General features: G+C 39.2%; 4 protein-coding genes across 4 annotated transcripts in view; 2 read left to right on the top strand and 2 right to left on the bottom strand.

Annotated features, from left to right (window-relative positions):
- On the bottom strand, positions 1-405 carry LOC6045979 (small integral membrane protein 8). The gene is made up of 2 exons (XM_001863219.2): positions 237-405; positions 1-178 (listed from the first exon to the last, which is right to left on the bottom strand). Exons 1-2 carry the CDS (start codon positions 369-371, stop codon positions 23-25), a joined length of 291 nt encoding a protein of 96 aa, XP_001863254.2. The 5' UTR covers positions 372-405; the 3' UTR covers positions 1-22.
- Positions 1-24,230, top strand: part of LOC6045987 — a 47,116-nt gene that overhangs the window by 1,527 nt on the left and 21,359 nt on the right. The window contains exons 3-9 of the mRNA XM_038250477.1: positions 1,535-1,554; positions 5,585-5,979; positions 13,572-13,998; positions 14,057-14,169; positions 20,825-21,068; positions 21,759-22,789; positions 22,857-23,064. Coding sequence (XP_038106405.1) covers positions 1,535-1,554; positions 5,585-5,979; positions 13,572-13,998; positions 14,057-14,169; positions 20,825-21,068; positions 21,759-22,789; positions 22,857-23,064 — 2,438 coding nt within the window. The remainder of the gene's footprint in view (positions 1-1,534; positions 1,555-5,584; positions 5,980-13,571; positions 13,999-14,056; positions 14,170-20,824; positions 21,069-21,758; positions 22,790-22,856; positions 23,065-24,230) is intronic.
- LOC6045985 (zinc finger protein 551) lies at positions 373-20,732 on the bottom strand. Its single transcript, XM_038250129.1, has 2 exons — positions 19,610-20,732; positions 373-462 (listed from the first exon to the last, which is right to left on the bottom strand). Exon 1 carries the CDS (start codon positions 20,634-20,636, stop codon positions 19,620-19,622), a length of 1,017 nt encoding a protein of 338 aa, XP_038106057.1. The 5' UTR covers positions 20,637-20,732; the 3' UTR covers positions 373-462; positions 19,610-19,619.
- LOC6045982 (7-methylguanosine phosphate-specific 5'-nucleotidase) lies at positions 4,917-14,541 on the top strand. Its single transcript, XM_001863221.2, has 3 exons — positions 4,917-5,979; positions 13,572-13,998; positions 14,057-14,541. The coding sequence occupies exons 1-3, from the start codon at positions 5,615-5,617 to the stop codon at positions 14,171-14,173; spliced, it is 909 nt and encodes a 302-aa protein (XP_001863256.2). The 5' UTR covers positions 4,917-5,614; the 3' UTR covers positions 14,174-14,541.

Raw genomic sequence — 24,230 nt, 5'->3', positions numbered from 1 at the left:
TTCTCTACCTTAAAAAATAGCTTTATTCCCACTTTGACTTTCTTTTTACAAACACCTCCTTTCCGTCCTCCTGAATCGCGGTGTAATAGCCCAGACCCTCGTACTTGGACCGCATGTACGCGATGTAGCCGAAGGTGACTCCGATAGCCACCAGGCCGATTCCCATTATAATTGCGTTCTAAAAAATAGTCAGATTATCATTCTGTGAACTACACAACTATAAAGTAATGTCTCACCGGTTTCGCGTACAGCTCAAAGTTGATCGCACGGAACACGTTCGTCGAGCGCATCGACCGGATGCCGTCGCCCGGGGCGGACGTTTTTGGGGCCGGTTGCGGTGGTTTCGCAGGTTCCTCCGGGGGTTTGTCCATGCTGAGTTGATTTGAAGAGGGGGCGATCGTGTTGAATAATCACCCCGGGAGATTGTTTTGGATTCACAGAAGAAAGTTTAATCAAAACAAACTGAATGAGAGGATGACAGAAGTAAACAAGAAAAAAAAACCCTTGAGGAACGTCTTCTCATGTAGGGGTAAAATGGTAACCAATCGTACAGTTTTAAACGTTTTGTTATATTCTATAGTTTTTTTTAATAGTTCCTATAAACATATTAAAGACAGTATTCTATAGACCTTTTCAAAAAAGCTGTAAATTAGGGGAAATATACCCATTTTAATCACACTAAGCCGTTCGACCCATTCGACCATCACTTTTGCCATTTTCCGCTATTAAATCATCATTTTCAGATGTATCAACAGTGATGAGTTGCTTGCTCACTTTTATTTGAGCTATTTATTACTTTGGGACAGTCAAAAACACTTTAAGCTGTAATTCATGATCAAAGTGCTGATAGGCTGAAAATAGAAATAGGCTGAGAAAGGGTATAGTTCCCATAACTAAATAAATCCGCTTTACGCCAATGATCGTAACCTTTGCTTAGGGCGTATCCCAAACGTCCATCTTCAGACTAAATATACGAAACGAAAATTAATTTTAAAAAGTGAAACATATTTTTCGATTTTCTAATTTATTGTCCTGGGAGTTCCCGGGATAGCTCGTCAAAAAAATATTTCCCGTTTCCCGGGTATTTTTGTAAAATTCCCGGTAAGTGCCAAATTCAAGAGAAAAAAATAAAATAAGAAAAATATATTTATTAAACTTATTTTAAAATTTTATTATGTAATGGTTATCAAAATGTGTTATGTTTTTTTTTAATTTATATTTCGATATTTTGCATAAAAATTGGATCTAAAAGCCGCATGCTAATTTTATCATACAACACGTCAGAGAACCATTTCCGGTCAATATTTAAAAAAAAATGTGCAAAATATCGAATAATAAAATAACAACTGTGATTCGATAAATCATGGAGCTATTACACTACTGCAAGCATACAAACAAACTCGCATTTTTTGACAGCTTGCCAGTTTGCCTGCTTTGTTTGTTTGGCTGGATTTGTTTATACAAACGTCAGCCTGCATACATTTTGCCTTGTTTGCTAGTTTTCCGCAAACAAGTTTGCGAGTTTGGCAAACAGTCAAACACAAGGGCATTTCAGTGAGCAAAAGAGTTCCTCAATTTTGTCCAGAGTAACGAGAGTTTCTCAATGTTCCTCCGAGTTACTCTGGTTGCTTTTCACCATTCCCACCTACATAGATCAACCTTGTTTTTGAAAAAAGTGTGTGTGTCGTTGCTAGGGGTTTGTTTGTTTTGGAAAAAAAGGTTTCTGGAGAATCCGGCCGTTCTGTCGCGGAAAAACTCGTAAAATTAATTGCTGGAAAAGGGCTATCCGGTCAATGGATTTCAAGCATTTTGTAAAGTAGCCAAGTGCGTCGCAATGGTCCACTGGCAGGTGTGTCCCGAGAGAAGTAACCGATAAACCACCTGCAACCGCTACAACATCCGGCACACAATGCATCCGGTCCCGAGACGCAAACCCTCCTGAAAGGCTCGTGCCTCGCCGTTTCCACCAACATGAGATTCCAGCGTAACTCTGGCTATGACGGAGTTTCGACAGCTTTGGCCACCTGAAGAGGCACCCAGCGTGCAAATTTTAGTGTTGTGAAAAAATAAAATAAAGTCGATTTTTTTAAAATAATGTGTGTTTTATTTATATTTCTTATAAGAAAAAAAATCTTAATGAGAAAAGACGGAATTGAAAGCTGGAATTGTTAATTTCAAAAATAAATCGGCTTATTTGAGTACATTTCAAATACCAACCGATGAGTGTGGCCGATTCCCAAATTCGCCGATTCCGTACCAACTTGGCAGATACTATAGTACTTTAGCAGTCTACAGGTTAACCACAATGCGCAGGCAGCCTCCGTTTGTTTGATTTCGCCGTCAGAAGTTGCAGAATTAGCCCACACTCCCCATGTAATGCTTCATGCTAAGATCCGGCCTCAGATCCCACAGAGGTACGAGCAGATTGCCTCTGATACCTCGGATGATGACGGATTCTGCCGGGCATGGAAGACGGAAAAACAGGACAAAATTTGGCCCAGACTTGGAAACAATCTCCGCACACCACCAACGGGTGTGACCAACCGCCGCAGCCACCGGACCCGGCCGTAGTGATTTAATTTCCGTGGTTTTCCCAGAGTACACCACCGGAATCGAGGACACTGCACCTAGCAGAGACGCGAAAACTAAAACTCCTTAATCAATTCAGCGGGAGGAAATATGTAAACAGTCAACAATGTGACGCAAGTTTGACGTAGTCATGGTTGCATTTACCAAGGTATCGACAATCGGGTGGGAATTGAAAAAGTCGGGAGGAAGCTGAGAAACTCAGAGTTACTCCGAGTTACTCCCAGAGTTTCTCACTGAAATGCCCTTGGTCAAACACGAAAAAGTGCGAATTTGTTTGTTTGTTTGCAGATCGTTAACTTGCGCTATTTCGATATTTCAAAAACTAGAACCATAACATTCATAAATTCAAAAATTTAAAAATTCTAGAACTAAACTAAATTTCAAAATTTTTAATTTCTTAGATTTTAAAATCCTATTTTTTATATTTTTTGAAAATATTAAATTCTTAATGCTGCCATTTTTGCCGCCATCTTAAATTAAAAATGGATATTTTTGGAGTCATATTTTAGGTCAGAAAAGGTCATAAACTAAAATTCAGAGATAAGAGATTGGAAATTTTGACAAGAACTTTCGGCAATTTTTGATTCACTTTTTTTTAAATTTCAAAAGTTTTTGGAATTTTAATTTGTTTGATTTTTTATTGTAGCATTGTTGAATTTAAATATTCCGTTTTTTTTAAATTTAGAATTTTTATTTTTAAAAGTATTTTATGTTTATTTTAATCTGAATCTTAAATTTTTGAATGAATAAATTTCAGTTTTTTTTTTGATTATTTGAATTTTTGCAGCTTATTTTTTTTCTTAATGGAGTTCACGTGGTTTATGGGGAGCGGCTGTGGCTGACTGGTTACGGTGTTCGCTTTGTAAGCGAATGGATCTGGGTTCGATGCCCATCTGCTCCCAACGAGAAAGTTAAGAACACATAAAATTTGAAATTGAACGAAAAATCATAGTCGCTCTAGGCGGGATTCGAACCCCCGTCTTTGGATTGGTAAGCAAAAATGCTAACCGCTAGGCCATGACGACTTGGTGAGCGTGGATTGGAATTAGGAATACTGTTACAGAGAGCGAGTTGTGGCGCTATAACCACGGCAAATAGTGTCCAGGGCATTCGTGGAAATACAATGTCCCATCCCAGAGGGTCCCGGAGTACCAAAACTTCTTAGCATGGTGCTCCCAACGAATACAACCAAAATCTCGGAGCGTATGGTGGTGTGTCCCCACGCTTCTTCCTCCCCTGTCGATTCAGAATTGTGTTGTTGTTCGAACACTCAGTGCTCAAACTCAACCCAATTACGAGTCATCTCTGCGATACGGCTTTACGCAGTAGGCCTGGCCGCTTTAACGCTTGTGATGTCTCAATGCATTTCAATGCAATGGCGCACTACAAATGTTAATAAATGACAAGAAGAGTGCTAGGCGTCATCTAACCTAAGGCACTCTCCAGGATCCCTTCGAAAGATTGGCTGCGCTAGGGTCTGATTAGATTAGATTAGATAATGGAGTTCACGTGGTTTATGAATGGTCCCAAAATACTTTTCGATTGTTTATTCAATTTTACATTAAAACAAATCAGGTAAAAAATATGCGTAAAATATCGATTTTTTTCAAGAATCTAAATTTTTCAAAAAATCATAACCTGGTGGCAACATTTTTGACCATACTTCTCTAGCTCGATAGTTGCGGATTTTTGTCCCCTAAAACATCAAACAATCTCGAAAATAACAAAAAAAGGAAATTGGGAAATTAAGTTTTTGTAAAAATAGTAAATTAAAAAAAGGCTTTTTTTCCTTGCACCTTTTTTTAATAGCCCTCATCAATACCTACAATTTTGCCCAAGACATCAAATGGATCAGATAATTCCATCAAAAGTTACAAATTTTCGAACATTTACGTACCGTTTTTGTATGGACAGCTGTCAAAATTGTATGGAGTCTTGTATGGGTGATGGCTCAAAATGGCTCTTTTGGTCATAGAAAAGGCCCCCACAAAGTTTGAGCCAAATAAAAAAAAATACAAATTAAATACATTTCCGGTTTTGGTAGAGAATGGTACCATAGAACGACGCATAGAAAAATAGCAAGCAATCGGACGAGCTCAGAAATTCATTCAAATTTCAAAATTGAACAGAAATTGAATTGAATTGATTTTAAGTGGATTAATTAAATGTTTGTTATAATACTAAAACAGTTATTTTTATTTCCAGCTCGACGCCTAACGGATTCCACTTGTCTATGATTTCTCTCTGCTGAACTTTACCGCGCGGTGAGAATAATCTTTCCCCCTTCAAGTTTTACATCTGCACCTCACTTTCGAGGAGACAGAGTTGGTCAGTTCGCGACGGAGAGAGAACCGTCCAGCTCTCGTGTATTTATTTACATTTTTGAAAGGACGGGAGAGTTCATTCTGCTTTGTGTTTCCGCTGTGGAACGACTGCCACCCACCTTGCTGAGTTTTGCGAAGTTTGAGTTTTGTTTTTTTCCATCGCAAATTGGACTGAAAAATTGTTGTAAAGGTGCTATTTAGTGTAGCGCTCAAGACTTCATTGTAATCTGTAACAACTCATCAAAGTAAGCCCTGTGCCGAGCGCCCTTATCAGTGTTCCGACCAAAGCCAACTACGGCCGCTGATAAGTGTCCATTGTGTTAGAGAAGTAAGGTGCCAGCCGACTCCTCCAAAACAAAACAAAACAAAGTTCATCGTCATCGCGCTTGGTGACAGACAGACCAGTCAAATCAAGGCGAAAACATCTGCTTGAAGTAAACAACCTGGATCCAAGCCTACTACTGTCTGCTTGGTTGCAAGACGGATTCAGCAGCTGTGAGTGCATCGTCGTTTAAGCTTGCTTCGAGGTTAACCAAGAACATCCCCCGCGCATACATAAACAACGCTAAAAACTTAAAAATAAACCCTCAAACCTGTGGCAACTCTCGCTCTCGACCGTGGTGCTGCAGCTGAGTTTGTCATCGAAACAGAGCAAAATTCGCCTCTGGCAGCGTCTGGTCGTGGAGGTGCGTCGTGGCATAATGGTTGGCCAGCAGCGATTCCGCCTGAGCGAGGTTCCCCTGCTGAACCGGGACCACGTCAAGATTCGTGACCCGGACAAGGTCGAGCACATGCTGAACGAGCTGGTCGCGGGCGGCACCGAAAAGCTCCAGGTCGTGACGGACTTTGATTATACAATCACCAAGCAGCGGCTGACGAACGGCGAGAAGATTCTGACCAGCTTCGGGATGTTCAACGAGTGCAGGTCGCTGCCGGTGAGTGTGCTGGAGGAGTCGAAGAAGCTGTTCCACAAGTATAGGCCCATAGAGATCGATCCGCACATGCCGATGGAGGACAAGGTGCGGTACATGATCGAGTGGTGGACCAAGACGGGAGATTTGCTCAAGTGAGTATTGCAAACATAAAGGGTTTAGAGCGTAGAACCAGTGTTGGACAAGAATAAACTCGGAACGTTTTAAGCGCAATAATTTTGATATACGGGCTAGCAGAACTGGAATTACCACTTATTATTTATTTGTGGCAATGTATTCGCAAACTTGCTGTTCGGAGAAACCCGGGGTGAATTAGATATGAATTGTCACAAACGTTATGTGAAGCCGTCTACCATCAGTCTCATTAAAAATTATTGACAGAAATTTGGTAAATCAGCTCCAGCAGAACCGGTAATAAATCTATATATACAGCAATTCCCCACGAAAACAGCATGGAAAAAAACAAAAGTGCTCGGATCGGGCTCAAAATTTTTGTGGGAGTTCCCTGGCCGAAATAATTAGACCCGTATTTTTTTGTTTGGCCATTAGGGTGACCTACGCCGTGTTAGGGTGGTCTGAAAAATTGCAATTTTCATCGATTTTCGCAAAAACCACTTTTTTCGAAAAATCATAACTCCTCGCCATTTCAACCGATTTCAATTGTCTTACACGCAAATGAAAGGTGATAAGTTGGCCTTTTAAAGAAAAATAGTAAGAAGTTTCAAAAATCTAGCCTAACATATGAAAAGGGCGTATGCAACTTTAAAATGCCGTTTTGACGGTGTCTGGACCAAAGAGCCTATGTCTGGAAATAATTTTATCGGATTCTCCGGACATTTTTACATAACATATTAAAAAATGGGAGGAGTTCATTAACAGGATTCCGAGATATGATTTTTTGAAAATAAAATCCGTGTTTTCTGACGCGCCGCGCGCAAAAACCGGAGAATGACGAAATTGGCAAAAAATCAACTTTTTTCACAAAAACTGCGATAACTTAAAAATTTCAGCGATGACCTATACATGTCTGGGTACCAAAAGTTGCGTCTTTTTATTACGAAAATTTTGGTACCCAGACAAGAATAAACTCGGAATGTTTTAAGCGCAATAATTTTGTTATACGGGCTAGCAGAACTGGAATTACCACGTATTATTTATTTGTGGCAATGAGTTCTCAAACTTGCTGTTCGGAGAAACCCGGGGTGAATTAGATATGAAATGTCACACACGTTATGTGAAGCCGTCTACCATCAGTCTCATTAAAAATTATTGACAGAAATTTGGTAAATCAGCTCCAGCAGAACCGGTAATAAATCTATATATATATACAGCAATTCCATTTGAAAAGAGCCTAAACCAAAAAAAAAGTTCTCCGATCGGGCTCAAAATTTTTCTGGGGGTTCCTTGGCCAAAATAATTAGACCCGTATTTTTTTGTTTGGCCATTAGGGTGACCTACATCGTGCTAGGGTTGTTCGAAAATGGCAATTTTCGTCATTTTCGCAAAACCACTTTTTCTAAAAATCATATCTCGCGCCATTTCATCCGATTTTAGCTGTCCTAGACGCAAAGAAAGGTGATGAGTTTGGCTATTTGGGAAAAATAGTAAGAAGTTCCAAAATCTAGCTTAACTATTGAAAAAGTCGTATGAAAACTTAAAATGGCGTTTTGCCCGTGTCTGGACCAAAGAGCCTATGTCTGAAAATATTTTATCGGATTCCTCGGAAAATTTCATATAAAATATTGGCGATGTCGAACTGTACATTTCAGAGATATGATTTTTTGAAAATAAAAACTGAGTTTTTCGACGCGCCACGCGCAAAAACAGGAAAATGACGAAATCGGCAAAAAATCAACTTTTTTTACTAAAACTGCGATAACTTTAAAATTTCAGCGATGACCTATAGATGTTATGGTACCAAAAGTTGCGTCTTTCAATTACGAAAATTTTGATACCCAAACATCTATAGGTCATCGCTGAAATTTTAAAGTTATCGCAGTTTTAGTGAAAAAAGTTGATTTTTTGCCGATTTCGTCATTTTCCCGTTTTTGCGCGTGGCGCGTCGAAAACGCAGTTTTATTTTCAAAAATCGTATCTCCAAAACGTACGGTTCGACATCGCCAATTTTTGATATGTTATGTGAAATTTTCCGAGGAATCCGATAAAAATATTTTCAGACATAGGCTCTTTGGTCCAGACACGGTCAAAACGCCATTTTATGTTTTCATAAGACTTTTCAATAGTTAAGCTAGATTTTGGAACTTTACTATTTTTCCCAAATAGCCAAACTCATCACCTTTCTTTGCATCTAAGACAGCTAAAATCGGATGAAATGGCGCGGAGATATGATTTTTAGAAAAAAGTGTTTTTTGCGAAAAATGACGAAAATTCCCATAATTCGAACCACCCTAGCACGATGTAGGTCACCCTAATGGCCAAACAAAAAAATACGGGTCTAATTATTTTGGCCAAGGAACCCCCAGAAAAATTTTGAGCCCGATCGGAGAACTTTTTTTTCGGTTTAGGCTCTTTTCAAATGGAATTGCTGTATATATATAAATTTCGATGGTTTTGTTCGAACGCGCATCAGTTCAATACGGAGCGTCGGATCGAGGTGCTTTTTGTTGCGTTGGGTTCTTATAAGCCCAAGGAAAGTTCTTACGCTAACTAATTGACACTATGGCCACTCTGGAACCGATTCCGGAGCATCGGCAAATTGTATGGAGAAAGTTACGTAAAATCATATTTTGATCACAGGAGGCTGAATAAGCAAAAAATAAAAAAAAAACCTCAACAAAACGAAAAAAATACAGAACGAAGTTTGTCGGGTAAGGCTTGTTGACAATATAAAAAGATTTGGGAAAAATCTTTGAAATTTGCATTTTAACATTAAATTTGTTTTTAGGATTCCTAAGTTTAACTGATTCTGCTCAAACACTACATTACACTACACTCATCACTACATTTGTCGTGTAAAATATTAAAAAAAATCTCAAAATAGGGACCGTCCATAAACCACGTGGACATTTTCGGGGGAGGGGGGGTTAGCGGCTGTCCACGGTCTATACAAAAAAGATTTCTTTTGTATGGAAATTTTCCACGTTGGGGGGAGGGGGGAGATCATCCATAAACCTCGTGGACACCTTAGGGAGGGGAGGTGAAGCGATTGGCGAGGAATTGTTTTGTATGAAATTGAAACGAGGGGAGGTCTGGGATTAAAAAAATTGTCCACGTGGATTATGGACCCCCACTGCGTTACGTATTAAAAGAACGCACCCCTAGGCAAATTTGAATAGCTGATTGCCTATTTAATTAGAAATTCAACATAAAACAAGTCACACTGCCGACTATGAAACTTTCTTAAATTTTAAGAGTTTTTCTTTTCAATGCTTTTTGCCTTCCTCACTTTACTGAGGAAAGGCTATAAAATCACTCGAAAAACGAACTTTTTAGTTAGACCTCCTAGACCTACTTTCATTTGTACATATCGACTCAGAATCACCAGCTGAGCAAATGTCTGTGTGTTTGGCTGTATGTAGACATGTGTACAGAATCAATGTCACTGGAATATCTCGTCACTGGTTGAGCCGATTTTGGCCGGAACGGTTTTAATCGATTCGTCTTAACGTCCCCTAAGTTGCTATATAAATTCATGCAGTATTATAATGTATTTTAAAAGTTATGTTAAAAAAACTGTTTCATATTAAATTAAAATTATGGTAAAAAGGGTGGTTTTTTCATGAAACCCTCACATGTTATATATTTTTAGAAGGCATAGGAGAAGACCTTTCTTGTGGATTAAGAATTTTCAAGATCTGACTTACCTATCTAAAATTACAAGCAGTTTAAAAAATGGACTGAATATACATAACCTCAAATGGTCCCGTCTGATCGCCACGAAAAAAAGCCCTGTAGAGGGATGCCATTTTCCTGATAGGAGGTGTCTATACAATCTTAACAAAAAGTCTGTAGGAAGTCTATTTTTTTTTTACTCGTCACTTATTGTGGATTTAGCTCGTAGCTGGATTTTCTGGCATCTTCTCACGGTCATTGGAAACGGTCGTGGATAGACCTAGGGGTTCCCAGTTGGAGTGAAAAAAATCAATTTATAGAAAAATTATGGATTATAATTTTGCTTTTTTATCACTTCTCCGACACCAGGAATAATTGTTTGAACATGCTCGCAATTTTTTTATTCGGTCGGAAAAATATTATTTTTCTTGAAAAAACTTTCATTTTTAATCACATGATCACCCCTAATTCTGGCTCGATGCCACCATCATGCGACCGCGTGCTCCGTTTGTTTGTCAACAAAGCTGCAGCTGGATGGTGAGACGAAGTGAGGGGGTAAGAGATTTTGACATTTTTATGCCCGCATCTGGCCCGCCGCCTATTTCGTCGGTCACTGAGTCGCCGGTCGTTTCCTGTGACCGAGTCCAGCTAGGAACTGATCGTACAATATTTTTATTAGGACCTCTTGGGTGCTGCGATCACGTTAGGGGAGATCCATAAACCATGTGGACACTTAAGGGGATTGTAATCACTCTATAAATGAGAGGAAGGCACCAACCGCCTAAAGGTGGATTAAGTAACGTTTTTAAAATCAAAAATTGGTAGAAAATGGATTCTTGGCGAATTTTTAGATCGAAGCCCGCCTAGAGCCGGGATTGGGTTGTAGAGTGTTAAGGATCCATTCCACTCTTTCAACAACTAAATTTGCTTAACTTTTGATAGAAACTTGCTTGCTAACTTTTTCGCAAAGCTAAGTTTGATTTAAGTTGGACACGGTTTTTAGAAGCTGTCAAAGTGCTGATATGCCAACATAAGATGCCCGATGGAATCACATGGGGTTTCCTTATATTAGGCAAGTATGCAGATCGGAAGGAAAGGGGTCAAGAAACAGCTTTACGAAGAGCAGAACAAAGGAGAGGGAGTGATTTCTTGGGGCTTTTCTTCACCCTCTCTGACTTGCTTGCGCTGCCGCTGCTGCCCATTTGATTTTTTTCTTGACCGGTTCCTTCCGAAGTTTTAGATAATTTTATCGCCGATAAAATTATCGACAAATTCTCCGGCAATGTACACCAGAGGCTGAAATTTTAAAAGTAGATTAAGTTATTTTTATGTTTTTCCTCTATTCCATGCTACTTGAAGCTTAATAATCACTGTATTTATTGTTGGGTCATTTGATATAATTTTCTAAAAGTTGGTTATGTAATTTTCAAAATAGCTTTTCTAAATTCGTGAAAAAAGCGATGTTTTAAAACATTTTTCTTAAAGCGCCAAGTTTTCCAAGAAATAAAATCGAATAATTCGACGGTAACATTTCAAAAGGCATCATGTACATTTTGACACTTTCTGGGTTATTGCATATTCTAAAAGTATTGTCGCCGCGGCACTAAACCGAATTGAGCGAGTTTAAATTTCGCGACGATTTTTTGTCGCGAAATATCTGTCAAGCATGTTTGGGCTGTTTCGAATCAGTGTGTTAGCTTTTTTGTTTTGATTGCTGGGTTTTGTTTGAGTCGTTGGAAAGCATTGTGGGGTTCTACGTGGTTTTGCAAAGAAATGCGACAATAATGTTTGAATTATTAGTGATAAAATCATTATTTATAGGGGTTCAAACTACGATCAGAACTGTTCTGGTTGGGTCATGTAATGATTTTCAATTTGTTCACAGCTTCAGAAGGAGAGATAAAATGTCAAGAGTTTTGGTCACAATCTTGGGCTGGGTTGCTATCTGGCCTCAACAAAATTACCGAGTGACCGTCATTCTGGTCCGTTAGTCCCATCACGAGTTAACCATGATAATCCGGTTGCTGATTTGGTGGGCCCCAGAATTTATAAAATTTGTTTTGGCAAAGACACCCTTTTGAAAGCCGAATTTGTCGTCATTATCCTTTTCAGGCTAGACTTCATGGCATTATCCATGAAATCCACGCCCATTGAGCGATTTCTAGCAGAACTTTGAGGTCAATTCCTTGATCTATTTCGGCCGCGGCGCTAGTCTCTTAGCAACTCCACTCGCGCCATTTCAGTTTGGTGCCGCGGCGAAATTTTGTTTTGGTTTCGAATGTGACATTTGACATACACTCAGAAAAGAAACTACCCAAAATTGCTTTGCGAGATGAAAAACACTCGCGCTGTTATTTCGATTTATTTCCGAAATCACAATACTCAACCGGACCATAAGATGACAGTTTTCGTGAGTTGCGCGTATTTGCCGACAGATGGCAATTGGGCCTCGTCGGAGTCCGCCCATCAAAAACGCAACTCAAAATTAGCATAGGAAACTTTTTTTTCGTGACGGCTTTTGCGGCACGCTCACTTCAACTGTTCTAGACTAATATTTGAACGTGGCGTATCTCTAAACTAGTTTTTAAAGAAAATGATTCCAGAATGCTTATTTTGTCGTTTTATACCAAAACAAGGCAAAAACTTTATTTATTTAAACTATTCGCGATTTTCAAAAGTTTGGCTAGGTAATATCGAAGGCCGCCATCTTAGGCCCACTGGGCCTACAAAACGGGGTACGCTCAGTTTGTATGGGAGCTGTCAACATGCTCCCGGGCTGACAAAACTCCTAATAAGCTACCTCTCCACCAAAAATGAGCAAAAGTTACTTCAGTAAAGTCTGTTTAATCATGATTTTAAATAAAGTAACATAAACATAATCTCCAAATTGTAGGTACACGCAGAAAAATGTTTTGTAGAATCAGCCTGTACGAGGATTGAATCAACCAAAAAAATTGCGTTGAAATAAACCCTGATTTTCCTGATTTTCTCAATTCCACAAAAGTCTTTTGTTGTTTTGAAAAAGCTGCTTTGACGTTTAGCGTTGATTCAACAAAAATCATGATTTTCAAATCAACAAAACGTTTTGTTGATTCAAATAAGCTTTGTTTTTCTGCGTGTATTTAGATGTACTAAACGGTAATGTCAAGGTTTTTAAGTTTATCTCAAGCTGAGCATTTTTTCGAACTTGTGTAAGTTTTCCCGTCCATACGTCGAATACCATAAACCTTTGAATCCTTCCTTTGCTTTTACATCGTAACCTTTGGTTCATTCATAAATCACGTGGACACTTTAAGGTTGTGGGGTCAAGGGGGTCACGTAATTCGATTGATTTTTACAAACTGTTGTCACTTGTTGTTGGGCGAACCCTTACCTTATTAGGTTGTGTGCAACGATTAGTTGTTTTTATGTACAAATTTATTGTTTATGTTTTAGCATTCCCTAAAGGGACAAAACGAACAGAGAATACAAATCGCAAAGAAGACAGTGCACTCCCGACTGCCTAAAATAGGGTTTGGAAATATTTTTCTAATTTGTTTGAAAAAGTAATAGGAATAACTTTTGGTAAAAATCTAAATAAACAGAAATGTTCTCAAACAAACTGCTCTACTGGTTGGTGTACTTGGTTTCAGTAAGTTTTAAGGTAAACTCCGTATTATCGAGCATCATTCAGACTAGACCGCTAAGACTGCTGGGAATGGGCATATTTCCTCTGCGCAAGTGCGGTGCATTGATCGGAGCAACTGACTATTCTAACGTTTTTATTCGTTCCCTGATGTAATCTTATCAGCAGTTATGACAGCAATCAGAATGCAGGCACATTCTAGCGAACGTTTGTTTATGTTTTAATTTCACGCAAACTTGTTGTTACACTCCACGCGCACATGACCGCGAGAACGTTACCATCGTAATTAATTTTTCTTTCAATTTTCAGAGGCTTCCCGCTTCCTCAAGAGGAAATCGCCGAGGTGGCCAAACGCTTCAAGGACGGTCTCCGGGACGGAACCCCGCAAATGTTCTACGACCTGGACCAGCTGGGCGTCCCATGTCTGGTATTCTCCGCCGGCCTGGGCGATTCCGTGATATCGGTCCTCCGCCAGGCCAACGTCATGTACCCGAACGTGAAGGTCATCTCGAACTTCCTGCAGTACAACCCGGACGGAACGCTCAACGGTCTCCAGGACAAAATGATTCACACGTTCAACAAGAACGAGACGGCGCTGAAGGGGACGGACTATTACGACCTGGTGCACGACCGGGACCACGTGATCGTGATGGGTGACTCGCTGGGTGATGCCGGAATGGCCGACGGAATTCCGTCCTCGTCGCACGTGCTCAAAATTGGGTTCCTCTTTGATCATGTGAGTTTAAGCTTTATTTTCATTTTAAATAACTATAACTGAAAGATTCTTCCCGCAGCCGGAACAGAACCTGCCCCGGTACATGGACACCTTCGACATCGTGCTGATCGATGACCAAACCATGGACGTGCCCCGAACGATCGTCGAGATGGTGAAGAATAAATCTCACAAGTAAAGAGCCAGCAACACAAAACAAGATTCATCAATTCATAATCGTAAATTCCTGGAAGGCTGTTTATGTTCGTGTGAAGTTGTTTTTTTATTCCGCCATTGTCGTTGTTTTTTTTGTTTACGTATAGCTTGGTTTGAAATAGTCTAGGTCGACACATTAATATTGAGAGTAAATGACACTGAGATTTAAACAAAAACATATTAAATTAATACTGCAGACACTAAACATACAAATACACAATTAACACTGACTGGTTGATACTTAAGCAGAAGCATTATCTATAGTAAATTATGTATTTTACATATATTTATCTGTTGAAGATCCACTCTGTGAATGAAGCACAAATAAAAGTCTTTGTGTGATGAACGTCATCAATTGTTTTTTTTTTGTTCTTTACATACTACTTTTGGAAGAATTGATCAAATTAGATGCTTCTGGTTGCAAAAGATCCAGATTTTTCTAATCCAACACTGACGCAGCCAGTCCGATGAAAGCATGCTGGAAAGTCTTAGGGTTGAATTACGCCCTAATCACTTTTCTTGTCAATATAAATACTTGCAGAACACTCGAGAACATCCGGAAATGTAATACAAAAATTAAAGCGGCCGGCCCTACTGCGTTGTGTTTACCGCAGAGAGTATTCTGCGAACGGACCACATTTCACAGAACCAACAGGGGAGGAAGGATGCGTGGACATACCGTACCGTACCACTCATTTTTGCCTTCCTCACCTTACTGAGGAAAGGCTATAAAATCACTCGAAAAATGAAATTCTTAATTTGACCTATCGACTCAGAATCAAATTCTGAGCAAAAGTATGTGTGTGTGGTGGGATGTTGATCAAAAAAAAAAAAAAAATTGCACTGGGTTACCTCGGCATTGGCCGAACCGATTTTGACCGTTTTGGTCTCATTCGATCCGTCTTGGGTTCCCATAATTCGCTATTGAAATTTATAAAGTTTGGTTAAGTACTTCAAAAGTCATGCTAAACGATTTAGCAAAAGTCCGGAGATTGTAAAAAGGGTGGTTTTTCTAAGATACCACGTCATGTTATACATTTTCAGAAAGGTATTCAAAAGACCTTCCCAACGAGTTCAATAGATTGACTGACAACCAAAAGTTATAAGCTCATATGTGCCTTGAATTATGAAGTTCTGACTATCCAATCTGATGGTATGAATAATGAATCAAGTTTATAGAACACTAAAAGGTCCGCCCTTTTGTATCTATTTTGGATAGCATTATCCTCTAAATGTGAGGAAGGCACCAACCACCTAAGGGTGGATTAAGTAACGTTTTTTTTTAAATTTAGCTTGAAATTTCAAATTTGTTTTTTTTTGCTTTAAATATTTTTTTAAAACTCTTGAGGTTATCGAAGTGTTTATAATGTATTTTGTAAGAGCATTTTTGCGTTTATTTATATTAAAACGGTACACAAAAACCAAAAATTAAAAAAAATGTAAAACTCAAAGTATAAAAAAAAGTAGGAAATACAAAAAATCTAAAATACAAGATTTAATAAAATTTAAAGAAATAAAGCATTTGAAAATTAAAAAATTATATATGTTTTGTAATTCTAAAATTTATTGAAATGTCAAAATCGGACCGAAAAATCAGGGGGCATTTTTTTCGAAAAAAAACTTCCAAAATTTCAAGAAAATCAAAATCAAATCATCTGAAAACAATTTAAAATGAGTTTTCCTGCGTTGATAATACTCTTTTAAATACGGTATGGAGATATGGTACTCGGGAGACAAAAATAAATAAAATATTTAAAAAATCAAAATGATCAAAACACAAAAATTTAAAAATTCCAAAATTTAATAGCTCAAAAATGTAGGGATTAATAAAAACCTACAAAAAAGTTAAGAGATCGGAAAACATTTTTTTATTTAAAAAAAAATAAAGCTCTAAGATTCTAAAGTTTAAAATTCTGGAATAAAATTTTACAATTTAAAAAATTCCTTGAATTTTTAAATTCTGAATTCTAAATTCTAAAATTCTATAATTCTATAATTCTAAAATTCTAAAATTCTAAAATTCTAAAATTCTAAAATTCTAAAATTCTAAAATTTTAAAATTCTAAAATTCTAAAAATCTAAATTTGCAATTCGCAATTTTCAGTGTAAGAACGGGCCTTGACCGATCTTATGCACTAGGTTCCCGACGAACACGCACTGCCCTTACACCTACATCTCACCCTTGCTCTGAGTCAGTACGAGCAGCACGCTAGAACACGCTTTGAGTGTTCGTGCCAGGCATGCACACCTTCTTTCCGGTTACGCATTTTAACTCGGCCGGGGGTGGTACATTACGTAGGGTTTGATGTAAGTATAAGCGCCTAACCATTTATAGTGTGCCTATCAACTTTCATTAAAGCAAAAACTGTTTTATTTTTAGTTTGAATTCAAAAACTAATTGTTATTTACTGTGTATTGTTTTCTCCTGAAATCTTCCCTATTGTTGAGTCTGTTTATCTGTTGCTATTTCTTTTGTCGCGGTGTTTTGTTACAATTTTTGGTCCTAAGCATGTTATAAAAGTTTACCAAAAATACAATAGTAATATTTCTGTTAATCCTTTAACCATTCCATAAATTGAATAAGGGCTCAAAACTCACTTGTTTGAAAAAAAGGGTGAAGATTGCAAACAATAGACAGTAAAAGAGAATTTATTTTATAAAAATCAAGTATCAATAGTAAGAGAATGATGAGCGTATTTTGAAGAATAAAAATGAGATGCTAGATGTATTAGATGTAAAATTAGACAATAGTTAATAAATAGAGATACAAAACAAGCTTAGATTATAGTAATGATAATTTATAGGACAGATAAAGAATTATTCAAATAAATAAATTCGCAATAAAATCAAAAAAGATTAGGCGAATGATAAATAGACTTGATATTACTAGAACATTAAGGAAAAGTATATTTTTAAGGAAAAAAAAACAAAACAAAGTTTTTTACAGCAGTATCAATTAATAGAAAAGAGTGGAAAAACTTTGAGAGATAAGAGAATCAAAAGTTAGTAAAATTATAATTAAATAGAAGAATCAGTGAAGAATTGGGAATCAGAAGAGCAAAATAAAAGAAAAATAAGAGATAGGTGGTAGCTGAGAATGAAGAGAAGAGAAACCCCGTTGTGCGATGTTTCAGGTACATCCACAGCAGTTGACTCAACATACTGCGAATCAAAACAATACCGTCTACAATCACAAATTACTTCCCTTTCCCACATTGTCGCGCCCCTTTCTTTTAGCCGTCTCGACTCTGACCCGCGGTGGTCAAAGGTTTACGATCCGTTTCCACAGGCCACCAGCTAGGTCATCATGAAAACCAAGCCAACGTGGAGGTAAGAAAATAGGACACTCGCAAGGAACCAGAGCTATACTGTTCTGATCAAGATAATTCGGATGATCTAACAGAACTACGGATGTAGTTAGTTACGCTCCTTCCAGGATGTTCCTTACGTGGACGTCAACCGAAGAGCACGCAACAAGGTCCGTGCCATTGCATGCTCTTAGGTATCAATCCTTGGCCTGCAAATTCTAAAATTCTAAAATTCTAAAATTTAAAAAAGAAATTCAAAAATTCTTAATTTAATTTTTTTTTAATTGTCTCAATTTAAATTTTTATTTTATTTTGAAATTTTCAATTGTTAAATTGAGGACAAATATTTAAAATTTTATGTTCAGAACATTATTGATTTTTTAAGCTTTGGAATTTTCAGATTTTAGATTTTTGAATTTTCTTAGTTATTTTTGTTATTTGTAATTTTTGTTATTATTGGTAAATTTACACCAGTATTGTTTAATCTATAAATTTCTGATTTATCTATAGTTTTTAAATTGAAATTGAAAAATGACTAAATTTCTGTATTTTCAATTTCTGTTTAAATTTTTCAAAGTTTTTTTTTTCTGCCTGATTTTCCGTTTCTGTTTCTTTTCAGCTGCTTACCGCTTAAGAAGAATCTTTCCATGACCGTTTCTTGGAATTTTATATATGGAATTTTGCGTTCCTTTCTATTATATCTCCGTATCACCCTTTCGCATGTAAGAGTTCGTTTGAAAATATTTTTAATTTTTGTGAAATTGTGAAAAACAGCAAACTGTTTCTTTTTCACGAAAAAAAAAATCGCGGCTAAACAATTTAATTGGTGTAAATATAAAATAAAATCAAACCATCCACATTAACGACCCCCGGGTCTTTTGTGGTCTCTATTGCAAGTTTCTGCTCGAACCTTGGAGTCCGAAGGCTTGAAAGAGGAGAGCACCCAAACTTCTTTCTACTCTAAGGAACCTTTCACCCCAGTGTTTGAACTGATGACCTTTGGATTGCGAGTCCAACCGCCGCCACCGGAGTAGGCTCGGTTTGGTGTGTTGTTTGTACTTATGGCATGGAGACGACTTCTACACCTGGAATGACTTGACGGCTTAACAACCAAGGCCGGAACCGACATTTTACTTCCTCATCCAATGGAAGGTTGGAGCAGATGGGATTCGAACCCAGAATCATCCGCTTACAAAGCGGACAGCGTAACCATTCGGTCACGCACTGCCACAATTTCTTTATATTTTTTTTGCATTATGAAATTTTGAAATTTTTCATAGATCTAGGGTTTTTTCTCAAAATTTATTTTTCCTAAAATAACCCCCAGGTAGCAAAATCGGCAAAATCTAAACGTAGAAAATTTAATTTTTTAATAGAAAATTTAAATTTAATATGTATCCTCCCGGCAAAGGCTTATGAATTGATCTCAGTTGAAAGGTTCTCCAAATCTCTGAATTGCGAATATAACATCCTGGAGCAGAACTGTTAAATTCCTTCGAACACATTTCGAGATGTTTTATATTAGATAAGATAAAGAGAAATTACGATCGAATGTTCTCAACAACAACTCACGATCGTGAGAAGAGAAACTGGAGCCTAACATTTCAAAAGGGCACATAACTTCTATAAACAGTAGTATATCCCTTTCACTCCAATGACAGTTTACATAAGGTGTGAAAGGGACACACTCTTGTTTACAAAAGTTATGTGCCCTAATGAAACGGCAAGCACGAAATATAATCGAAACATTGAGATCGATTTGTACAAGCGTTACCGGAAACGGTAGCCAAATACGGACATTTTTTTACCTATCAAATGCCACAAGAAGCCTTTTGCTAGACGCAATAGCCTAGGGTGAAATTTGTATTCAAGTATCCACACAGCTGTATTAAATAATTTTGTTCAAAATATCACACTATTTTTTTAAAAATTTGATGAATGATGTATAAGTTTGACTTTCAAATTGAGGCATCAAAAGTGAGATACATGGAGTTAAACTTTCAACAGGATTGTTCTTTTCGTTCAATTCAAATGATTAGACAGCAATTTTAATGATGGTGTACAATTTTTTAAACATTTAAAATAAACAAACAAAACAGCTCAAAACTCACCAACGCTCCTCTACAGCTCATCATCGTCAACTTCCTGCTTCGAATCGTCCACGCTCCACTCCTTCCCGGACGCAACACGTTCCCCCTTGGGCAAATGCGTTCGCATGTGCTGCCTCAGCTGGTTCGAAATGCGAAACGATTTGCCACACTGCTTGCAAGGATACGGTTTCTCTCCGGTGTGAATCCGCAGGTGATTCTTGAGGTATTCCCCAACCATAAACGCCTTCCCGCAGTACGAGCAAACAAACTTCCGCTCTCCGCGATGCTTCTGCTGGTGTTTGTACAAGTACTTGTTCGAGTTGAACGTTTGGCCGCACTGGTCGCACCGGTACTGGCGGTTCGAATCGTGCAACTTCTGGTGCACTGCCAAAATGTCCTTGGTGGTGAAGACCTTTCCGCAGACCGGGCAGGGGTATCGAATCTGGAGATGTTCCTTTTCGCGATGGAGTCGCAAGTTGGCGCTCCGGCAGTAGCTTTTATCACACTGGTCGCACCGAAATGGGCGCCCCGTTGGATCTTCGTGTGTTAGGAGGTGCTCCTTTAGACCGCGGGGCACTGGGATGTTGCAAATTGGACACTTCCGGGAGGTGGAGTTTGGTTTCGAGGGCTCTTCGTCATGATCTCCATCGGGCGAGTCGGAAATGTGGTCTGCAATGCTGTCCAGCTCCTCATCAAGAAAGACTTCCTCAATTTTAACATCTTTTTCTTCGATTTCTTCTTCTAACGAATCCGGATCTTCGAGAATCTCAAGCTGGCATTCGTTCAACAACCCTTCCAAGATCCGACTAGATTCTTCACATTTACTACGGAACCGATGCCACTGCCGGAGGCAGTCTAGACAGTTTGTGCACAAATAGTTCGGAAATAAATCGTCCACTTTTACGGGAATATAGTTTGGCAAAATCACTTCTTCTAGAACCGGGTTTAAATCGGTGCCATCGCGATAAATTTCAACTAATTCTTCGGATTTTAAGCAACATCGACAAACGGAGTCAAAATCTGGCGATATCTCTATAATATTACTCATTTTAAGTTAATTTTAATTTAAAATCTTTGAAAAATCGCGAAGAAACTTCCGAAAAACGCGATTCCAAACACAATCAGCTGATTTTGTGTTGATGTCCGCACCTTGTTTGTTTTGAATTTGAAAGTGATCTATTTTTTTTTCTCCCCGCCAGAATGACAGTTCTCCCAGTCAACTGTGACCACTGTCAGTCATTTTCGTTCCGTCGCTCGGCCGCGAAAGTCGCGCAAAATTTTGCTCTCTGGTGAAAAAGTTTTCAAACAAATTTTCAGTGCCGAAAAAATGGAGCGTCCGAAGCGCGAGGATTTCGACAAGATTTGCCGGCTCTGCCTGAAGAGTGCCAGCCTGGTGAACATCTTCGACCGGAACCCGAAAACGCAGCAGGAATCGCTCAGTACGCTGGTCCGGGAAACGGTCGAAATGCTCGGGCTGACGGTGAGTGGTGTACACGGTTAAGTGGGAAGGGGAGAGATTCATGATTTGGGGGAGGTTGGGAATGAGTACTTTTTGGGGGCAGCAATTTAGGGGTGATGTTCATTGGGTGATTTTTCCTAAACTTCAAACTCAGAAGCTAAAGGTCTCATATTTTTTTGAAGGGTGGCCAGAAATTCCATTTTAATGATTGCTAAAAAAAAAAATGTAAATAAAAACGATTTTGTCTTGCCTTTTGAGGGCTGGGGAGAAAATTTCATTCCGTTCTGATTTCTGGAAGCATGCAAGATCTTGAATAGCAATGAGGTGCCGTTTCTCGATCTAAGTTCGGAAAGGACTTCGATTGGAAGTTCGAATCTTGGAATTGTAGATCGCTTTAGTGGACGAGCCAAAACCCCGCATCTTCGATGTTGTAGCACTGCAGGAGTTGAACTGGATGGTAATGAAAGATTTAGAGATGTTTTGGGGTTCACCATGTATCAGAGCAGCGGAGCAGAAAACATGCTGGATGCCGGATGCCGGTCTTTATCTTGGCTGACACTTCTAACATCTAGTAATCCCACTTCCCAGATTTATCTGGCAACCCTGGTTCAACCTTGCATGGCTTGTATAGCGTAGTAAATAGAGTAGAATTATAATTTGCAAGCTCAAACGAGACCCAAAGCCATACAACGCGTGCAATTTACATTCCAGATCGACCCGGACGATAACTTCCCGCGTAAAATGTGCCTACCGTGCAAAGACTCGTTGCGCTCGCTGTACAAATTCAGAAACCAATGCCAAGAGGCGAACGATCTGATACTGGAAGTTCTCTCTAGCTTTGAACTAACTGTAGCACAGGAAGTCCCTAGCAAATTGACAGTTTCAGTCCCAGAGTCCCAACCTAAACTATCCGAAGAATTTATCTCCGTCAAAGCGACAAGCACTCTGATAAAGGAAGACATTCCCGCTATCGATGATCACGATGAACCGGTGGAACTCTCGGAGCAAATGGTTCTGGAGGCCGACTCGAGCAGTGCGCTCAACGTGTCGATTGTGAAGAGCGAAGCGCCGAGTACGGTGACGGTGAGCGAAGAGTACGAATACCTGGAGCAGGAAAGCGAACCAGACGACGGGGAGCGCGATGGTAAGGTGGAAGAGATGGAAGCGAACGCTGGGCAGGATGTGTACACGATCGAAATGCAAGCCGACGAGGCGGAGGAAGAGCGGGAAGACGGTGGCGGGGATGTTCAGAATTTTGAGGTCTATCTGGAAGAGAATTCTGGTTCCGATGAGGAGGAAGAAGCGAAAAGTGAGGATCAGTCTGAACAGCTGCAGGTGGCAACGGTCAAACGCGGAAGCGTAAAGGGTCAGCTGTGCACGATATGTAACAAGTATTCGACCTGCCTGAAGTATCACATGATGTATCACACCGGAGAGCGACCGTACTCGTGTCCGCATTGCGAAAAGTCCTTCCGGACATCCACAAAGCTGAAAATTCACGTCGACGGGGTGCATCTCAAGCTGAGGAAGTTCACCTGCGAGGTGTGCAATAAAAAGTTTCTGGACGCGGGAAATCTCAAAAGTCACATGGCTACGCATGCCGAGACGAGGAAGTATGTCTGCGACTACGAAAACTGTGGGAAGGCGTTCGCTTTGCCGGGAACGTTACGGGTTCACAAGCTGACGCACACCCAGGACAAGCAGTTCGAGTGCAGTTTCTGTCATAAGTCATTCTTGTACAAGTATGCGTTCATAACCGTTAAATTTGAAGGGTGTTTTATTTGACTAAAATCAACTTTTCACATCCAGGTGGCTGTTGGTGAAGCATGAGCGATCGCATACCGGCGAGAAGCCGTACGAGTGCGAGGTGTGTCACAAGAGGTTCTCGACCTCGACCCATGCGAAAACGCACCAGAAAATTCACGATCCGTTCCGCGAGAAACCGGCGAAGACTCCGAGGAAGAAGAAGCGGCAAGCCGGGGAAGAGTCCGACGATGCGGTGGAAGTTGTGGTGTCATAAAAATAAAAAAGTTGTTTTCATCGCGAACTTCCATGAGTATTCTTTTGCGATGACATTTCCATTTGATAAATAAACTGAGTTCTATTTAAAACAAACATATCATAGAATGGCTGCCTGAAAAAAAAGAACAAGAGAAACTCAACTTAGGGTAATAGTGTTAACATTTTAGCACTGACGAACTGACGTGCCACCCCGAATCCAAACTTGACCGCACTTTCCTATCTTCCTTCTCACTCACCCTCAGCGATCAGCGATTGTCAAACAGACGATTTGACAGATGCGCAGCTGCCTTTGCTGAGAAACTTTCAGGAACAACAAATGAAAATGGGGGAAAACATATTGAAGCCTGAAAACTTTTGCAAATTCTGAACAAAACGATGAATATTTTGCTAATCTTGCATTATTTAAGGTGAAATGAGGCAAGAAATTTCGTTAAACTTCCAAATTAGGCTAACTTTTAGACTTTTCGTAACATTTCCATTCCAACTCTTATCCGCCATTTACACATGTTGTTCCAGAATTCTTCACAGCAAGAAAACAGCTGATGTGACAAAACGTCAAACTCGAATTCTGACAATCGCCGAAGAAGAGAACAGTAGAAAGAAAAAGAAGCAGTGTGCGGTCAAAAATGATCGACCAATTTGTTCCTGGTGGCACGTCAGTTCGTCAGTGATTTTAGTAACAATAAATAAATTCTTCTGACAGTGTATCGAGAAATTAAAAAGAGAGATGTGAGCCGGTAACATGGAGTGAAACTTTTCCAGCTGTCATGGAAAACTTCACAGAAAGTTTAACTCCATGTTGCACTTTTAATTTCTCGATAACATTTCACCTAACGGGCAGGCCAACTACATAAAGTTTGCCGTTGTGATAATTCGTTGAAATTAATTTTATATGATTTAAATTTGGCAAATGTTTCCGCAGGCCAAGTGCGAATGATTCTGATGATATCTCTTCAGTTGACGCTCAGGCGAGGAACATCCTGGAAGGAGCGTCACTGACTACGTCCGTAGTCCTGTTAGATCTTTCTTGATCAGGACAGTATAGCTCTGGTTCCTTGCAAGTGTCCTATTTTCTTACCTCCACGTTGGCTTGGTTTTCATGATGACCTAGCTGGTGGCCTGTGGAAACGGATCGTAAACCTTTGACCAGCGAGGGTCAGA

The sequence above is a fragment of the Culex quinquefasciatus genome, chromosome 2, assembly GCF_015732765.1.
Source record: "Culex quinquefasciatus strain JHB chromosome 2, VPISU_Cqui_1.0_pri_paternal, whole genome shotgun sequence".
Classification (NCBI taxonomy): Eukaryota; Metazoa; Arthropoda; class Insecta; order Diptera; family Culicidae; genus Culex; species Culex quinquefasciatus.
The sequence above is the reverse complement of the archived record's forward strand: the minus strand, read 5'-3'. Positions and strand labels throughout refer to the sequence as shown.